This window comes from Molossus molossus, unplaced genomic scaffold (genome assembly GCF_014108415.1).
Source record: "Molossus molossus isolate mMolMol1 unplaced genomic scaffold, mMolMol1.p scaffold_m16_p_3, whole genome shotgun sequence".
In the NCBI taxonomy this organism is placed as follows: Eukaryota; Metazoa; Chordata; class Mammalia; order Chiroptera; family Molossidae; genus Molossus; species Molossus molossus.
The window spans coordinates 65614262-65629933 of record NW_023425366.1 but is presented as its reverse complement, the minus strand read 5'-3'; the positions used below and the strand labels follow the sequence as shown (position 1 = coordinate 65629933).

General features: G+C 39.5%; 1 protein-coding gene across 27 annotated transcripts in view; it reads left to right on the top strand.

The window, feature by feature from the left end:
- The window catches only part of FAM172A (family with sequence similarity 172 member A), a 419901-nt gene that overhangs the window by 275514 nt on the left and 128715 nt on the right, over positions 1-15672 (top strand). For 25 of the 27 annotated variants that reach the window (XR_004961727.1, XR_004961726.1, XR_004961728.1 and 22 more), the window contains one exon: positions 139-223. Coding sequence is in view for 22 of the 27 variants with exons in the window: in XM_036280332.1 (XP_036136225.1) it covers positions 139-223 (85 nt within the window). In the remaining 5 variants the exon portion in view is untranslated. Of the gene's footprint in view, positions 1-138; positions 224-10130; positions 10460-13089; positions 13721-15672 lie in introns of those variants that run through there. The other 2 variants (XM_036280336.1, XM_036280345.1) reach the window with 2 other exon arrangements.

Genomic DNA, 15672 nt, shown 5'->3' with positions numbered 1-15672 from the left:
TTGCATAATTAAACCTTTTATAGTGTATGAAAAATAAATTGAATATACTTATGTTGGATAAATTAATCTCTACAGCCTGAAAAGTTGATCTTGGCTTAAAGTATGTTTCAACAGAAAATTGTCTTTATTGCATTGCAGAACTGTTGTAATTGGGTCTCCAGCTCAGAACCATTAGATACATCAGTGGAGTCCATGCTGCCCGACTGTCCCCGAGTCTCAGCAGGTATGTGTTTGAGGAGATGTGTGGTGATTTTTTTAAGGTGAAAAAAATATGCTAATGTAATGTGGAATTCTATTTTGCAAATTAAGTATTTTGTTCTGTCTTGAATCTTCTAATAAGCTTTTGGTAACACATGGCATGAGTCTGATCCACTACCAGAAATGTATTAAGTAGCTGAAAATGCATACCAACAAACCCTGTAAAGATGAGTAGGTGAAACAAGCTGAAAGTAATGTAGACTGTTGCTTGTTGAAGCTTAGGGAGATGTCCATAAGCTAAAAGTTGAGTATAGGACATGGACTGGGTACCCATACAGAATCTCAGAATATTTGTCTCTGATTGAGTACTAAGTCAGTGATACAACAGGCAGTCAAGGATCTGAATTCAGAAAAAAAGAAATTGCTGTGGTGTAGAGTCTTTAGAAAAATTTTTTGTGCAAAAGATTTTGGCTGGACTTTGTGTGTGAGGATTTGGATTGTCAGAAGACATGCAGGATGGCATTTTAGGCAAAAGAAACAGCAGTATAAGGAGTAAGTGCTAGAATGGATCTGAAGATGTTCACAGAAACTAAGGAAAAACTGGCTGCATATTGAAAGGAAAGAGGTGGTGAATGAGCACCTCGGGTGGGCTCCAGACAGTGTAAAGATGGGCAGCATTGTTTCCCAGCCTACGGGGTCTGTACTTTTGTCTCTAATCTCTACATAAGAGGAGAGAGTGACATTTGTCATTGCTTTCTGGTTTCGGCTTTCACCATTCCCAAACAATTTGGATGGTAAACAAAAATTGAGCAATGATATCTGGTTATAGCTACAGAACAAAAATGGGCTTGTTTTGTCCATAGATGCCAGAGAATAAGCAGAAGTTTTGAATGTGAACTACTCCGTACGGCATTCAGAGGAGAGAGCAAATCACTACTTACTTAGAGTTGCAGACAGTTTCACATTTGAAGGAAATAATTTGGACAGCAGTTTAAATTATTTAGAACTGTTATAACTAAATTTTACTATCATTATAGCTAACTTTTGAGGTCTGTCATCAGGGTTCAATCAGAGACACAGACCACAAGGAGATATATATGGTACAATATATGTACATGTATATATGTATGTGTGTGTGTTTTATACAGTTGATTTTCATTATTAGTGGTGATTATGTTCTATAAAGTTGCTGTGAACACTGAATTACTGAATACTGAATAACTACTTCTACAGAAAATACAGGGTTAGGTTCCTGCAAGCCTCTGGTCACAAGGTTTTCATCAACTAATCAATATATAACCTTGTTTTATGAAAGTTTCTGTTTAAAGACACCTTATTGGCCCTGGCCAGTTTGGCTCAGCGGTTAGAGCGTCGGCCTGCAGTCTGGAGAGACCCAGGTTCGGTTCCTGCTAAGGGCACGTACTTTGGTTGCAGTTTGTCCCCGGCCCTGGTTGGTCGTGTGGGTGGCAGCCACTCGATGTGTCCCTTCACATCGATGTTTCTCTCTCTCTCTCCCTCCCACTCTATCTGTACAAAAAAATGGAAAAATATCCTCGGGTGAGGATAAAAAAATAAATAAATAAATAAATAAAGACACCTTATTGAATATATATTGTTGATTCACTAACAATGAACTCACAACCAACAGCATGATAGCTCAGAATGAAGCTTATCTAACACATTTATTTTCACCATCACAGTCTTGTGATTAGGAACACTAGACAGCACTTTAGCACTATACTTGGAGGCTATTTCAGATGGTGGAAATTACCAACAAAAGCACAAAAATGTGAACAATATGGCAGATACAGTCTGAGAAAAGTATACTTGTTTACAGCCTGAGACGTAAAAGAAGACGGGAAAGCATGGCCTGTTTCCTCAGTTCGGAATGTGCACGTTAAGCAACTCAAATATTTCACTGCTCTGTGTATGCACATGTCTGAAGGGGACCATAGAAGACACATGAGTATTGATTTGGGGGGTTACAAATACATTTTAGTAAGTAGATGAATTCACAAATACGATAATGTATAAATAATGAAGACTGACTATATATAGTGAAGGATTTATCACAGGGATTTGACCAGAACTGGTTAAGCAGTCCCTGTTAGAATGTTGACTTTGTATTCAAGCTGGAGCTTAAGTCACAGAGGAGACAATCATTAAGAGAAAATGAATATAAAGTGGCTGAGAGCAAGAATGAGCTAGCACTCATTAGCATGAGCCCATGAGGATGGAATTAATAAACCCATGTCAGTTCTTGTGGCTTCTGTCCTTGGTGTTGTGGGTGTCCTGTACAGTCGTCCCTCGCCACTTCATGCTTCTACTTTCATGGCTTCACTCTATCGCATTTTTTTTTTTCAAATACAATATAGTATAGTATTTGGAAAAAACTGCAATATCAATGGGGAAAAAAGGGAGAAACTTCTGTAATACATTCAACAATAAAGATAAGTTTAAAAAAAAGAAAAAGAAAAAATCGCGATAGAGTAAAGCTGCGAAAATCAGAGCCTGAAGTGTGAGGGACGACTGTGTATGAATAATCCTACTTCGGAGGATTCCAAAAGGGCAGCGGAGTGAATAGAAGCTACACAGACCATCTCCCAGGACAAAACTGGAATTACAACGAAAATAAAGACAAATCGTCAGGAAAAAGCAACAGAAAAGCAGCTTGTAGGACCACATAACCAGGGACACTGACTCAATCCCAGTAGACTTGCAGAGATGTGAGAGGGCTGGGAGCACACGGTCTGCAGCGGCCTTAGCTGTGAGCAGTGCCCTCGGGTTAAACTCCCAAGTGGCTCCACAGTGCAGAGCCGGGAAAGAGGCTAAAATAGCCACAGCCACACACCCTGGGCTCCGGCAGAGGGGGGACAGACTGGACTAGAACTGTGTGGGAACACTCGGGATTTGGAGGGTGCTCAGAGCTTTTGCTGAGTTGCGGCCACTCAGGACTGTGGTCATCTTACTCCTTCCCAGGGCTCTGGGGAGAGGCAGAGGCCCCTCCCTCAGAGATTCAACCCCACCTGGTGGCCATTGAAATGCAAATTGAGGCCCATTAACAACCAGCATCTGCCCCACCCTCTGGTAATCCCCTTACACTGAGCACCAAAGGGACTTTTTCATTCATCTGAGAAGCCAAGGCTCATCAGGTAACCTGAGACTGATAGCCTCCAGGCAAAAAGCTAGAGGATAACTGTATCATTCTCTGGGCTAGAAACTCTAACCAGGAAAGTAAGACTGGACAGTGGTGTTTAACGTGGGTCCTCCCTGGCTCATCTAAACCCAGGAGAGGAAGCCACAAACAGCAGAACACCAGCACCCACAGGGAAAATTTGGCCGACTCCAAAGCCCACTGTGATAGCCAAAATGGTGAAACACAGAAACAAAAACCAAATGAAAGAACAAGAGGCCTCTACGGAAGATGAGATAAATGAGGTGCAGTTAAACAAGTTAACAGAACTAGAATTCAGAGCCATGATCTTGAGGAAGCTCAACAACGTGTGTAAGGGCATGAACACCATGAATAAAGACATAGAAATGTTGAAAATCAACCAGTTGGAAATTTAAAACCACCAAGAAGAAATGAAGAATGACATATCAGAAATAAAGAACACATTGGAAGGTCTAAATAGCAGAGTAGAGGAAGCTGAGGACCGGATCAGTGAATTCCAAGATAGGGTAGAAAAAATCAACCAATCAGGAAACCACAAGGAAAAAACAATTTAAAAACAGGAAGACAGCTTAAGAGAACTGTGGGACAACTGGAAACGTAATAACATTCGCATCATAGGAGTCCCCGAAGAAGAAGAAAACGAGCAAGGGTTAGAGAATATATTTGAAGAGATAGTGACAGAAAACTTCCCTAATTTGGTGAAGGAAGAAGGCATTCAAGTTCAAGAAGCACAGAGAGTCCCAACTAAGAAGAACCCAAACAGGCCCACACCAAGACACATAGTAATCAAAATGCCAAAAATTAAAGACAAAGAGAGAAATCCTAAAGGCACCAAGAGATAAGCAACAGGTGACCTACAAAGGAAACCCCATAAGTCTCTCAGCTGACTTCTCAACAGAAACACTACAGGCCAGAAGGGAATGGCATGAGGTAATCAAGGTCATGAAAAACAAGCATCTGAATCCAAGACTACTCTACCCATCAAGGCTATCATTCAAAATAGAAAGTCTAATAAAGAGCTTCCTAGACAAAAAAAAAAAAGGCTAAGGGAATATATTAGCACCAAACCAGCACTGCAGGAAATGTTAAAAGGACTGCTGTAATTAGAAGGAGAAATAGGAAGAAACATATAACCACACTAAACAAAAATGGCAATAGATAAATACATATCAGTAATCACCTTAAATGTAAATGAATTGAATGCTCCAATAAAAAGCCACAGAGTAGCTGATTGGATAAGAAGGCATGACTCATCTATATGTTGTTTACAAGAGACCCACCTCACAACAAAAGACTCACATAGGTTGAAAGAGAAGGAATGGAAAAATATCTTCCAAGCAAATGGAAAGGAAAAAAGAAGCTGGGGTAGCAATACTCATATCTGATAAAATAGATTTCAAAATGAAGACCATAACTAGAGACAAAGATGGCCACTACATAATATGGAAAGGATCTATCTAATAGGAAGATATAACCTTGATAAACATATATGCACCCAATATAGGAGCACCAAAATATATTAAAAATCTTCTGGGAGACTTCAAAGGAGAAATTGATAGGAATACAATCATAGCAGGGGACTTCAACACCCCACTGACATCACTGGATAGATCCTCTAAACAAAAAATTAGCAAGGAAACAGAGACTTTAAATGAAGCACTAGACCAAATGGATTTAATAGATATCTACAGAGAATTACACCCCAAAACTACAGAATTCACATTCTTCTCAAGTGCACATGGGACATTCTCAAAGACAGACCACATGTTAGGATACATACTAAGTCTCTACAAGTTCAAGAAGATTGAAATCATATCAAGCATCTTCTCTGATCACAGTGGCATGAAACTAGAAATCAATTGCAACAAGAACATGAAAACACATTTGAACACATGGAGGCTAAATAGCATGTTATTAAACAATGAATGGGTCACCAAGGAGATCAAGGAAGAAATTAAAAACTTTGGAAACCAATGAAAATGAACACACAACAACACAAAACCTATGGGATATAGCGAAAGCAGTTCTGAGAGGGAAGTTCATAGCACTACAGGCCTACCTCACGAAGCAAGAAAAATCTCTAATAGACTACCTAACCTTACAACTTAAAGAACTAGAAAGCAAACAAAAAGAAAACCCCAGAGCAAGTAGAAGGAAGGAAATAGTAAAGATCATAGCAGAAATAATTGACATAGAGACCAAAAAAACACTTCAAAGGATCAATGAAACAAAGAGTTGGTTTTTCGAAAAGATAAACAAGATTGATGGACCCTTAGCTAGCCTCACCAAGAAACAGAGAGAGAGAACTCAAATACACAAAATCAGAAATGAAAGAAGAGAAGTAACAACTGATACCACAGAAATACAGAAAATCATTAACAACTACTATGAACAAGTATCTGGCAACAAATTCGACAATCTAAACGAAATGGACAAATTTCTAGAAACACATAGTCTCCCAAAACTGGACTGGGAAGAGAGAGAAAACTTGAACAGACCAATAACAGCAGAAGACATTGAAGATGTAATCAAGACTCTCCCAGCAACAAAAGCCCAGGCTCGGATGGCTTCACGGGGGAGTTTTACCGAACATTCAAAAAAAGAACTAACACCCATTCTCCTCAAACTATTTCAAAAAATTTGAGAAGAAGGAAGACTTCAAACTCGTTTTATGAGGCCAGCATAATTCTAATTCTAAAACCAGAAAAATACATTACAAAGAAAGAAAACTACAGGCCAATATGCCTGATGAACATAGATGCCAAAATCCTGAACAAAATACTAACAAATCGGATCCAGCAACACATCAAAGAAATTATTCACCATGAACAAGTGGGATTCATCCCAGGGATACAAGGATGGTACAATATTTGCAAATCAATAAATGTGATACACCACATAAACAAAATGATGAATAAAAACCACATGATCATATCAATAGATGCCGAAAAAGCCTTTGACACAATCTAGAATCTATTTCTGATAAAAACGCTCAGGAGTGTGGGAATAGACGGATCATATCTTGACATAATAAAGCCCATATATGAAAGACCTACAGCCAACATCATACTCAGTGGTCAAAAATTAAAAGTATTTCCCTTAAGAACAGGAAAAAAACAACGATGCCAACTTCCGCCACGTTTATTTTACATAGTACTGGAAGTCTTAGCCACAGCAATCAGACAGGAAGAAAAAACAAAAGGGATCCAAATTGGAATGGAGGAAGTGAAACTGTCATTATTCGCAGATGACATGATATTATATGTAGAAAACCCCAAAGACTCCATCAAAAATTTACTAGACTTAATAAATGAATTTGGCAAAGTAGCAGGATACAAAATCAACATCAAGAAATGGATGGCATTCTTATATAGCAATGATGAACTCACAGAAAGAGAAACTAAGAAAACAATCCCATTTACCATTGCAGCAAAAAAATTAAGATACCTAGGAATAAACTTAACCAAAGAAATAAAGGACAGCCCTGGCCGGTTTGGCTCAGCTGTTGGAGCGTCAGCCAGCAGTCCTGAGAGACCCGGGTTTGGTTCCCGCTAAGGGCATGTACCTCGGTTGCAGTGTGTCCCCGGCTCTGGTCAGTCAGTCCTGCGGGTGGCAGCCACTCGATGTGTTTCTTTCACATCGATGTTTCTCTCTCTCTCTCTCTCTCTCTGTTCCTCTTTCTCCCTCCCACTCTACCTGAACAATAAATGGAGAAATGTCCTCGGGTTAGGATGAAAGAAAGAAAGAAAGAAAGAAAGAAAGAAAGAAGGAAGGAAGGAAGGAAGGAAGGAAGGAAGGAAGGAAGGAAGGAAGGAAGGAAGGAAGGAAGGAAGGAAGGAAGGAAGGAAGGAAGGAAGGAAGGAAGGAAGGAAGGAAGGAAGGAAGGAAGGAAGGAAGGAAGGAAGGAAGGAAGAGAAAGAAAGAAAGAAAGAAAGAAAGAAAGAAAGAAAGAAAGAAAGAAAGAAAGAAAGAAAGAAAGAAAGAGAAAGAAAGGACCTATTTGCAGAAAACTACAGGTGATTTAAAAAAGAAATAGAGGAAGATATAAAAAAGTGGAAGCACATACCTTGTTGATAGATTGGAAGAATTAACATCATTAAAATGTCAAGCAATCTATAGATTCAGTGCAATCCCCACCAAAATATCAACGACATACTTCACAGAACTAGAACAAATACTTCAAAAGTTTATTTGGAACCAAAAAAAAGACCTCGAATAGCCACAGCAATCTTGAAAAAGAAGAACAAAGTAGGAGGGATCACATTACTAGATTTCAGGTTATACTACAAAGCCACTGTAATCAAAACAGCCTGGTACTGACACAAGAACAGGCATATAGACCAGTGGAACAGAACAGAGAACCCAGAAATGGACCCAAGGCAATATGTTCAATTAATATTTGACAAAGGTGGCAAGAGCATACAGTGGAGTAAAGACAGCCTCTTTAATAAATGGTGTTGGGAAAATTGGACAGCTACATGCAAAAAAATGAAACTAGACCATCAACTTACACCATACACAAGAATAAACTCAAAATGGATAAAAGACTTAAATGTCACTCATGAATTCATAAAAATTCTAGAAGAAACTGTAGGCAACAAAATTTCAGATGTCATACGCAGCAGAATTTTCACTGATACATCACCTAAGGCAACAGAAGCAAAGGAGAAAATGAACACATGGGACTACATCAAACTCAATAGCTTCTGCACAGCAAAAGAAACAACCACCAAAATGGAAAGGCAACCCACTCTATGGGAGAGCATCATTGCCATTGATACATCAGATAAGGGGTTAATTTCAAAAATATATAGAGTGCTCATACAACTCAACAAATGGAAGACAAAGAACCCAATTAAAAAATGGGCGGAAGAATTAATTAGACATCTGTCCCAACAGGACATACAGATGGCTAAGAGACATATGAAGAAATGCTCAACATCACTAATCATCAGAAAGATGCAAATTAAAACAACAATGAGCTATCACCTCACACCTGTCAGAATGGCCACCATCAACAAATCATCAAACAGCAAATGTTGGGGAGGCTGTGGAGAAAAGGGGACTCTAGTACACTGTTGGTGGGAATGCAGACTGGTGCAGCCACAATGGAAAACACTATGGTGTTACCTCAAAAAATTAAAAATTGAACTTCCATTGGACCTAGTGATCCCTCTTCTAGGAATATACCCTAAGAAGCCTGAAACACCAATCAGGAAGAATAATGTACCACCATGTTCGTAGCAGCACTATTTACAATAGCTAAGATCTGGAAACAGCCCAAATGTCCATCAGTAGACGAATGGATAAAAAATCAGTGGTACATATACACAATGGAGTACTATGCAGCTGTAAGAAAGAAACATCTCTTATCCTTTGAGACAACATGGAGGGACCTGAAAAGTATTATCCTAAGCGAAACAGCCAAACAGAGAAAGACATGTATCATATGATCTTGCTTATTTGTGGAATATAATGAACATAACAGTCTGAGGAATGGGGTAGACATGGAAGTGGGGTACAGACTGACAATACCCAGAAGAGAGCGTGGTGGGGGAGAGATAAACCACAAAACTTATATGCATGTATGCATGAACAGTGGACATGGACAACAAAGCTGAGGACAGGGTGGTGAGGGAGGAGGAGGGGAGAATCAGTGAGGAGAAAAGGAGAAATATCTGTAACAAAAATAAATTAATTTATTTAATAAAAATAAATAAATAAATAGAAATGTAAGTATAAAAATAAAAATAAAAAATAATCCTACTTCGCAGCAATTCATTTATTGCGGTAGAGTCTGGACCTGACCGCGATGAATGAGGGCCAGTTGTAGAAGCCAGTGCCCTTTGTCTTGGAGCTAACCATGCACAGCCACCTGGCCTAGGATTCAGAGATGCTGAAAGAGGATAATCCAGGGGAGGGTGGAACACAGTCCTGGCCATTGCCTCATGCCACTAGATGAGCCAGCAGATAAACAACATGTGTGAGCTCAAAATGGCTGCTGCTTCACTGTAGCCCTCCAAATTTCCCACAGAAACCTTCCGTATGCCATACTAACCAGAAAAGTACAGTTTGAAAAGAAATTCTGGGAATTGTAGTTCAACCTAGTCAAACTGACATTACAGAGCTATCACAGTCCACCCCTTGTCAACTTGGTGCTGATACACATCTTCTTACACCAGACTTACCCTCCAAATAAAGACATTAACAAAGTCATATTTTTACCTAACATGGTACAACTATCCCATTTACAACCACAATCACACTAACCCTCTCCCCAGAGAAGGATACAGAGCCACTTTGTCATCCTTGGCTGATGTTCCTTTTTCTCACCTTTTGTATCCTGTCTTTCAAATGCTGAGAGACAACGTAGGTTGCTAGTGATGCATCTTACATGACATGATAAGGGAATTAGAGAGGAAAAGAAAACAAAAATATTTAGTATATATACATTCGTATCAAAATAAGGAAGAAATATTCCTAAGTATTATCTTTCTCATTTTTGCAACTAGTCATGAAGTTGTAGCTGGAGTTTATAATCATCTTCATTCTATGTTCCCTTCATTCTACATCCTGGAGAACACTCTCTCAGCCCCACAAGTTGTTATCAGGCACTATAGCTGGGTCTTCAAAAGATCCTCTCATCATTCTATTCAGCCTGCTGCATAAGGATAATGGGAAACATACAAAGACCAGGAAATGTTAGCAGACCTGAAACTCTTTCTTGTCCTCTCACATGCTCTCTCTCTGATGGAAGCCAGCTGCCATGTTGTGAGCTGATCTGTGGAGAGGTCCATGTGGCAAGAAATCTGTGTCTCTGGCCAAGAGCCAGTGAGGATCTGAGCCCTGCCAACAGCCACGTGAGTGACCTTGGAAGAGGACCTGGTCCCAGTTGAGCTTTGAGATGCCTGCAGCCCAAGCCCACACCTTGATTGTGGCCTTGTGAGAAACCCTGAACCAGTCATCCAGCTAATCGTGTTCAGATTTCTGACCCCCAGAAACTGCAGGTGAAAAATATGTATTGTTTTAAGCTACCTAGTTTTGGGGTGAGGACGGAGCAAGTATATGAGGTTGACATCATGTACTGGAGAGATGGCCGTGGGAATGGAGGGGACGGGGCAGCTCTAACAAACAGGGCTCGATGCTCCTGGATAGTAAATAGATCGGATGTGGAGGCTGAAGGGAAAGGAGGAGACAATGGTAAGTTCCATGAAAAGTAACTGAGATAAAGAAAATATCAATGCCATACTTGAGCAACAGGAAAAGGGAATCAGTTAAGTAGAAAAAAATAATCGAATTGTTTCATGACCTATACTTAATTGAAGTGGTAGCAGTTCTGGCGATGGCAGGAAATTCAGATGGAAGTAACCAAAGGTTGTTGAAGTGTACCTTTGAAACTTCCGAAATTCTCCGATTAGTAATCCTGATATCTATTATTTAAAATGCTTATATTATTTGAAGATTTCAACATGGGTATTGAAAGTTAGTAATGGATATCCAGATTATACATTCAACGTGGCAACGTCTTTTTTTCCAACTTTCAAAATTATAGTGTTTGGTGGTATTGTGATATGCTTTTACCTTTTGACTAGAAGTTTCATGGTCATAAAAAACCCTATAAAATACATAATTACTTAATACTATATCTTTTCCATTATTGCTTAATATGTTTTCCTTTACATAAAAATAGATCTATTGCTCATAATAGCTTAATTTTATGAATGGTATTTACCTATGAATATGTATTTTAAAAACATATAATGAAACTTTTAAGTTTTACTTGAAATATCTCTGATCATTGTTTTCAGTATAGTCATTCTTTTTACTTTTCTTTTGAAAGCAAATATAATACTTAATAATGCCATACTTGAGAGTGGGCAGTGTTATATCTTATACTTAAAATGAAGACTGACTTTGCAGTTGTCATAACATATAGAGAATGATGGAATTTTGAGGGATCTTGAGTATGTACCGAGTGTCAGGTTCCCCCATTCCTTCCTATTAATAGTATTTCCTAGTAGTAACATCAGTCAGCCAAAAACACTATTACTCAGAGAATTATGTAATAAGTTAATAGGATCTGATTTAGAGTGTAGCCCACATTGTGACTGTTCGTATGTTTATTATAAAATGGCAACAGCAAACATCTGCCTCACTTGTCTTGTAGACATGTTATGAAGATAATTATTTTAGTGTCGAGAGGGGTATTTTGATTGTTCACCAGAAGAAAAGCACTGTAAAAAGTAAGGTGGTACTATATATTTTCATTAGGCATTTTAGAATTAAGGCCATAATATATTTTAGGACTGTTATTGATCATTTTAATCCTATAGGAGTGAAAAGGTATTTCTAAAAATATTCTCCCTTCCATTTTCCTGTCTAATTTTATTTTTAAACAACAAATAACTTAGTTATTCACATTTTCCTGTTTTTTGTGACATTGATAGGGTCGCAAAATATTATACAGTAACCAGAGTCACAGAAAGGTAGAAAATATAGTGAAGAAATCAAAAGGAAAACTAACAGTGAAAAGACAAATGTTTAGTAACGCAGACATCTGGACATAGTGCACCTTACAGAGACATTAGGGTAGTGGTAAAGAAATTAGAAATGATCATGTGTGGTGTTGCGTCCCAAAAATAGCTAATACAGTTTTTGGCTGTGTATGGGGAAGCATTCCCCCAGGGTGAAAGAAAGGAAAGCAAAACCTCCATGTTTGAAAACAGACAAGGTGCCCTGGCCGGTTTGGCTCAGCGGTTGGAGCGTCCACCTGAGGTCTGGAGAGACCCGGGTTCGGTTCCCGCTAAGGGCACGTACCTCGGTTGCAGTTTGTCCCCGGCCCTGGTTGGTCGTGCGGGTGGCAGCCACTCGATGTGTCCCTTTCACATCAATGTTTCCCTCTCTCTCTCTTCCTCTCCCTCCCACTCTATCTGTAAAAATAAAAAAATAAAGATAGAAAACAGACAAGGTTACAGAGCAGTGACATTATCTGACTCCTTACAAGTCTGGACATAGCTTGTTTGGCTGGTGCGTGCCTGATAGGCTGCTCTTTGCCAGGCTGGTTCTAGGCGCTGCTGCTATGGCTCTTATACTTTTGGCCCCTCCAACTGTGCTCCTTACATGCCTTCCTGGGTACGTACATCCAGTCTGCACGCATTCATTCAGCAAGTACTTCCTGGGGACCAGAGCGCTCCAGGGGCCAGAGACATAGCAGTGAGTTACAGCAGATAAGGTCCCACATGGAGCTTTCATTCGAGAGGTGGAGACAGACATTAAACAAGATAAATAGGAGGGTGTATAGTATGTTAGATCATAGAAGTTGGTAGGGGAAATATAAAGCAAGAAGAGAGGACCTGAAGTCTATGTATGTGGAGGGGAGGATTTGACTTTTTAGGGAGGTGGCCAGGGAAGACCTCACTGAGAAGATGACATTTCTAGGATATGTCTTTTGGTCCTGATTTTCTGCCACCTCCTACTGATAAAACCACAGTATTTGCTGATCTGACTTTAGAGAGCCTTTTCCCAGACTTCAGGGCTCCCATTCAGCTCTGAAATCTGTGCCCTTATTCCCTCCCCGCAGTGTCTTGTTCTGAGTCCTTGAAAACATGACCAACATGTACGACCCACTCCACCAGTCCTCTCAGGTGTATGGTGCCCATACACATAGCCACCAGCAAGCTGGTAAGGTTATTCCTCTCCCACTCTCCCTTGAGCAGCACACCTGGGAACGGATAACATCTGTATGGCACTCTGGGGTTCGCAGACAAGGTTGCTTACGTCCAGGGGTGAGTGGATGGAGCCCCTCCTGCTGACCAGTAGGGTGAGTGAATCAATATTTTGATATGCCTATGACCACCAGACCCACAGGGTGGAAGGCTCTACACCACAGCTTTAATTCTTCACCTACTGTTACCTGAACCTAGATTCACTAAAACTGCGTGGTCTGTGTGTCTGGTGCCTGTCAACACAGTTCCTCTCAGAGCTCGTATTATTCTAATTTTTCCTTGCCCTTGTCATGGCTTGAGACAGGCTTTTCTCTGTTATGTCAAGTTACCTAGAACACTTGGTGTGAATTTGGGCGCCTCAAAATTAGAACAGTAACAGCATAAATGTTAAGAAAGAAGAAGAAAAGGGGAGAAGAGCCTTAGTAGATCTCAAGAGGTAATAATTAATCTTGAAAACTTACCGTATCTAGATGATTCTGTCTTGGTTGTGAATACAGGAGAAGTGGGCTGCTGGTAATATTTTCTTAAACTGGCAAGCTTTGTCTCCTCCACCCCCCCGAAAAGAAAGGGGAAAATTAGTCATTTCTATGTGAATTTGAATTGTGGAAAACCTGCCAATGTAACCCTAAGTTAGTCCACATTGACTGTTTACATTGACTAAACTTACTGAATATTTGCTAAATATTCACTTCACTTTATTGCTGAAAATATGTCTTCAGGAAATGACACTAAGGAGTTATATCTCTTCTTTGTTAGTGAATAATTACTTCCTTCCAAAGATAGCAATGAAAAATCAACAGTAATTGCTTCTAGAATGTGGTGTCATTCAGTATGTGTAGACAAGGTGATCTATCTAATATGTTTTTAGACACAGCTCAAATTAATTAGGTAATTGAAAATCTATATTTTGCCTTGTAAGCAGACCTTAAAATTCAAAGCATATATGATACTGTACCACTTCTTGACTACATGTACTGCACAAGAATTGTCACATTTCTCTTTTCATTCAAAGGATATAGATTCTAATCCTTTAAATGATTCTTTCAGTAACTAAATAGTACCTCACAGGCACTTTTTGTTTTTTTGTAGAATTGGCCTTGTAGCTGTTATTCATCAGTTAGCTTCCCTATTCATTGTTCTTTGCTACCTAATAATTATTAGTTAATTTAAGGGACAAGTATTCTAAAAGTGGACCACCAGAAATTCTTGTGTTTTTAATGAATTGTTCATTATAATTCATTGGAATCAGGAATTCTGGGGAAATGGCTGATGAAAGAATCATTTAAAATAACTGATTTTGCCCGGCCAGTGTGGCTTAGTGAATTGAACGTTGTCCCATGGACTGAGAGGTCCTGGTTCAATTCCCCATCAGGGCATATGTCCAGGTTTCGGGCTCAATCCCCAGCCGGGGGCATGCAGGAGGCAGCCAATCAATGTTTCAATTTCTCCCTTCTTCTCTCTCTAAAAAATCATTAAAAACATATTTTAAAAAATAACTGATCTAAATACAGAGATGGACAAAAGTAAGTTTACAGTTGTGAGTATGGAAAATGGGTGTTTATTCTATATTCTTATTTTTTATATTTTCCATACAACGGTAAACCAACTTTTGCCCATCCCTGTATATGATATTTATGTAGATCGCCAATATTCGCCCCGATTATATGTACTTAATTAGGTCCAAAGTTATCCTGCGATTTTGACTCTTTCAGTTTTCTGATAGTCACAGTGAATGTAAGAGTGTCATTCCAGAAATCGCACTTTAAAAAAATTTTTTTAAATAGCCACCATGTTTTTTACAGCTTTCTGAACCAATTTGTGAAAATCCTTCAAAGAATTTGGCAGTAAAGGTGGCAGTCTCCTTTCGCTGAGCTAACTCTTCCCTTTAAAGATAAAAATTGTTTTTGGAATGTTTTGGGGTAAATAACTGAATAATATGAATTTGTATTTGCACTTGAAAGTTACATTATTAATTCATTTAGAAGACCTGTTACTTTCACTGTTTCCATGGCAGTGTCTTGTGACTCTTAATGCTATGTTCCTAATTTTGGAAAAGTAAGTTGGGGACCACTGGTAAGACAGAAACTTACATCCTTTTTACTGTAAGTACGGATCTCTTTTGCTGTGGCTGTCTGTGCTTCACTTACCCACCCTTTCTCATTCCCTGCATTAAGATCTGTCTGGGTCACTACCCCTGATTGGCCTCCCTGTGTCTGTATATTTCCCTTTGACTCTCTCTCCCATCTGGTTTAGTCTCTGTGTATGACTTTTCTTACGGTGTTTGTCTTCTGTGTCTTCCTAACTTCATTCTCCCCACCAAGGGATTCTTTCTTCTACAGTCTCTGGAATCACATCTTCCCCAGCCCACAGTCTGCCTGCCCCTGCCCAACCCCAGTGGTGTGCTGAAAGCACAACCTTTACTTCTCTCGGACTATGTGGTACGACCTCCCTCGTGTCACAAAGTCTCTGCTCTGGCCATGTATTCCCTGTCTGCCCCATCTGCACCCTCCCTGCTGGCTCTGTCTCGTCACTGAGATAAATCCATCTGCTGGCAAAAATACCCCAAAACATACC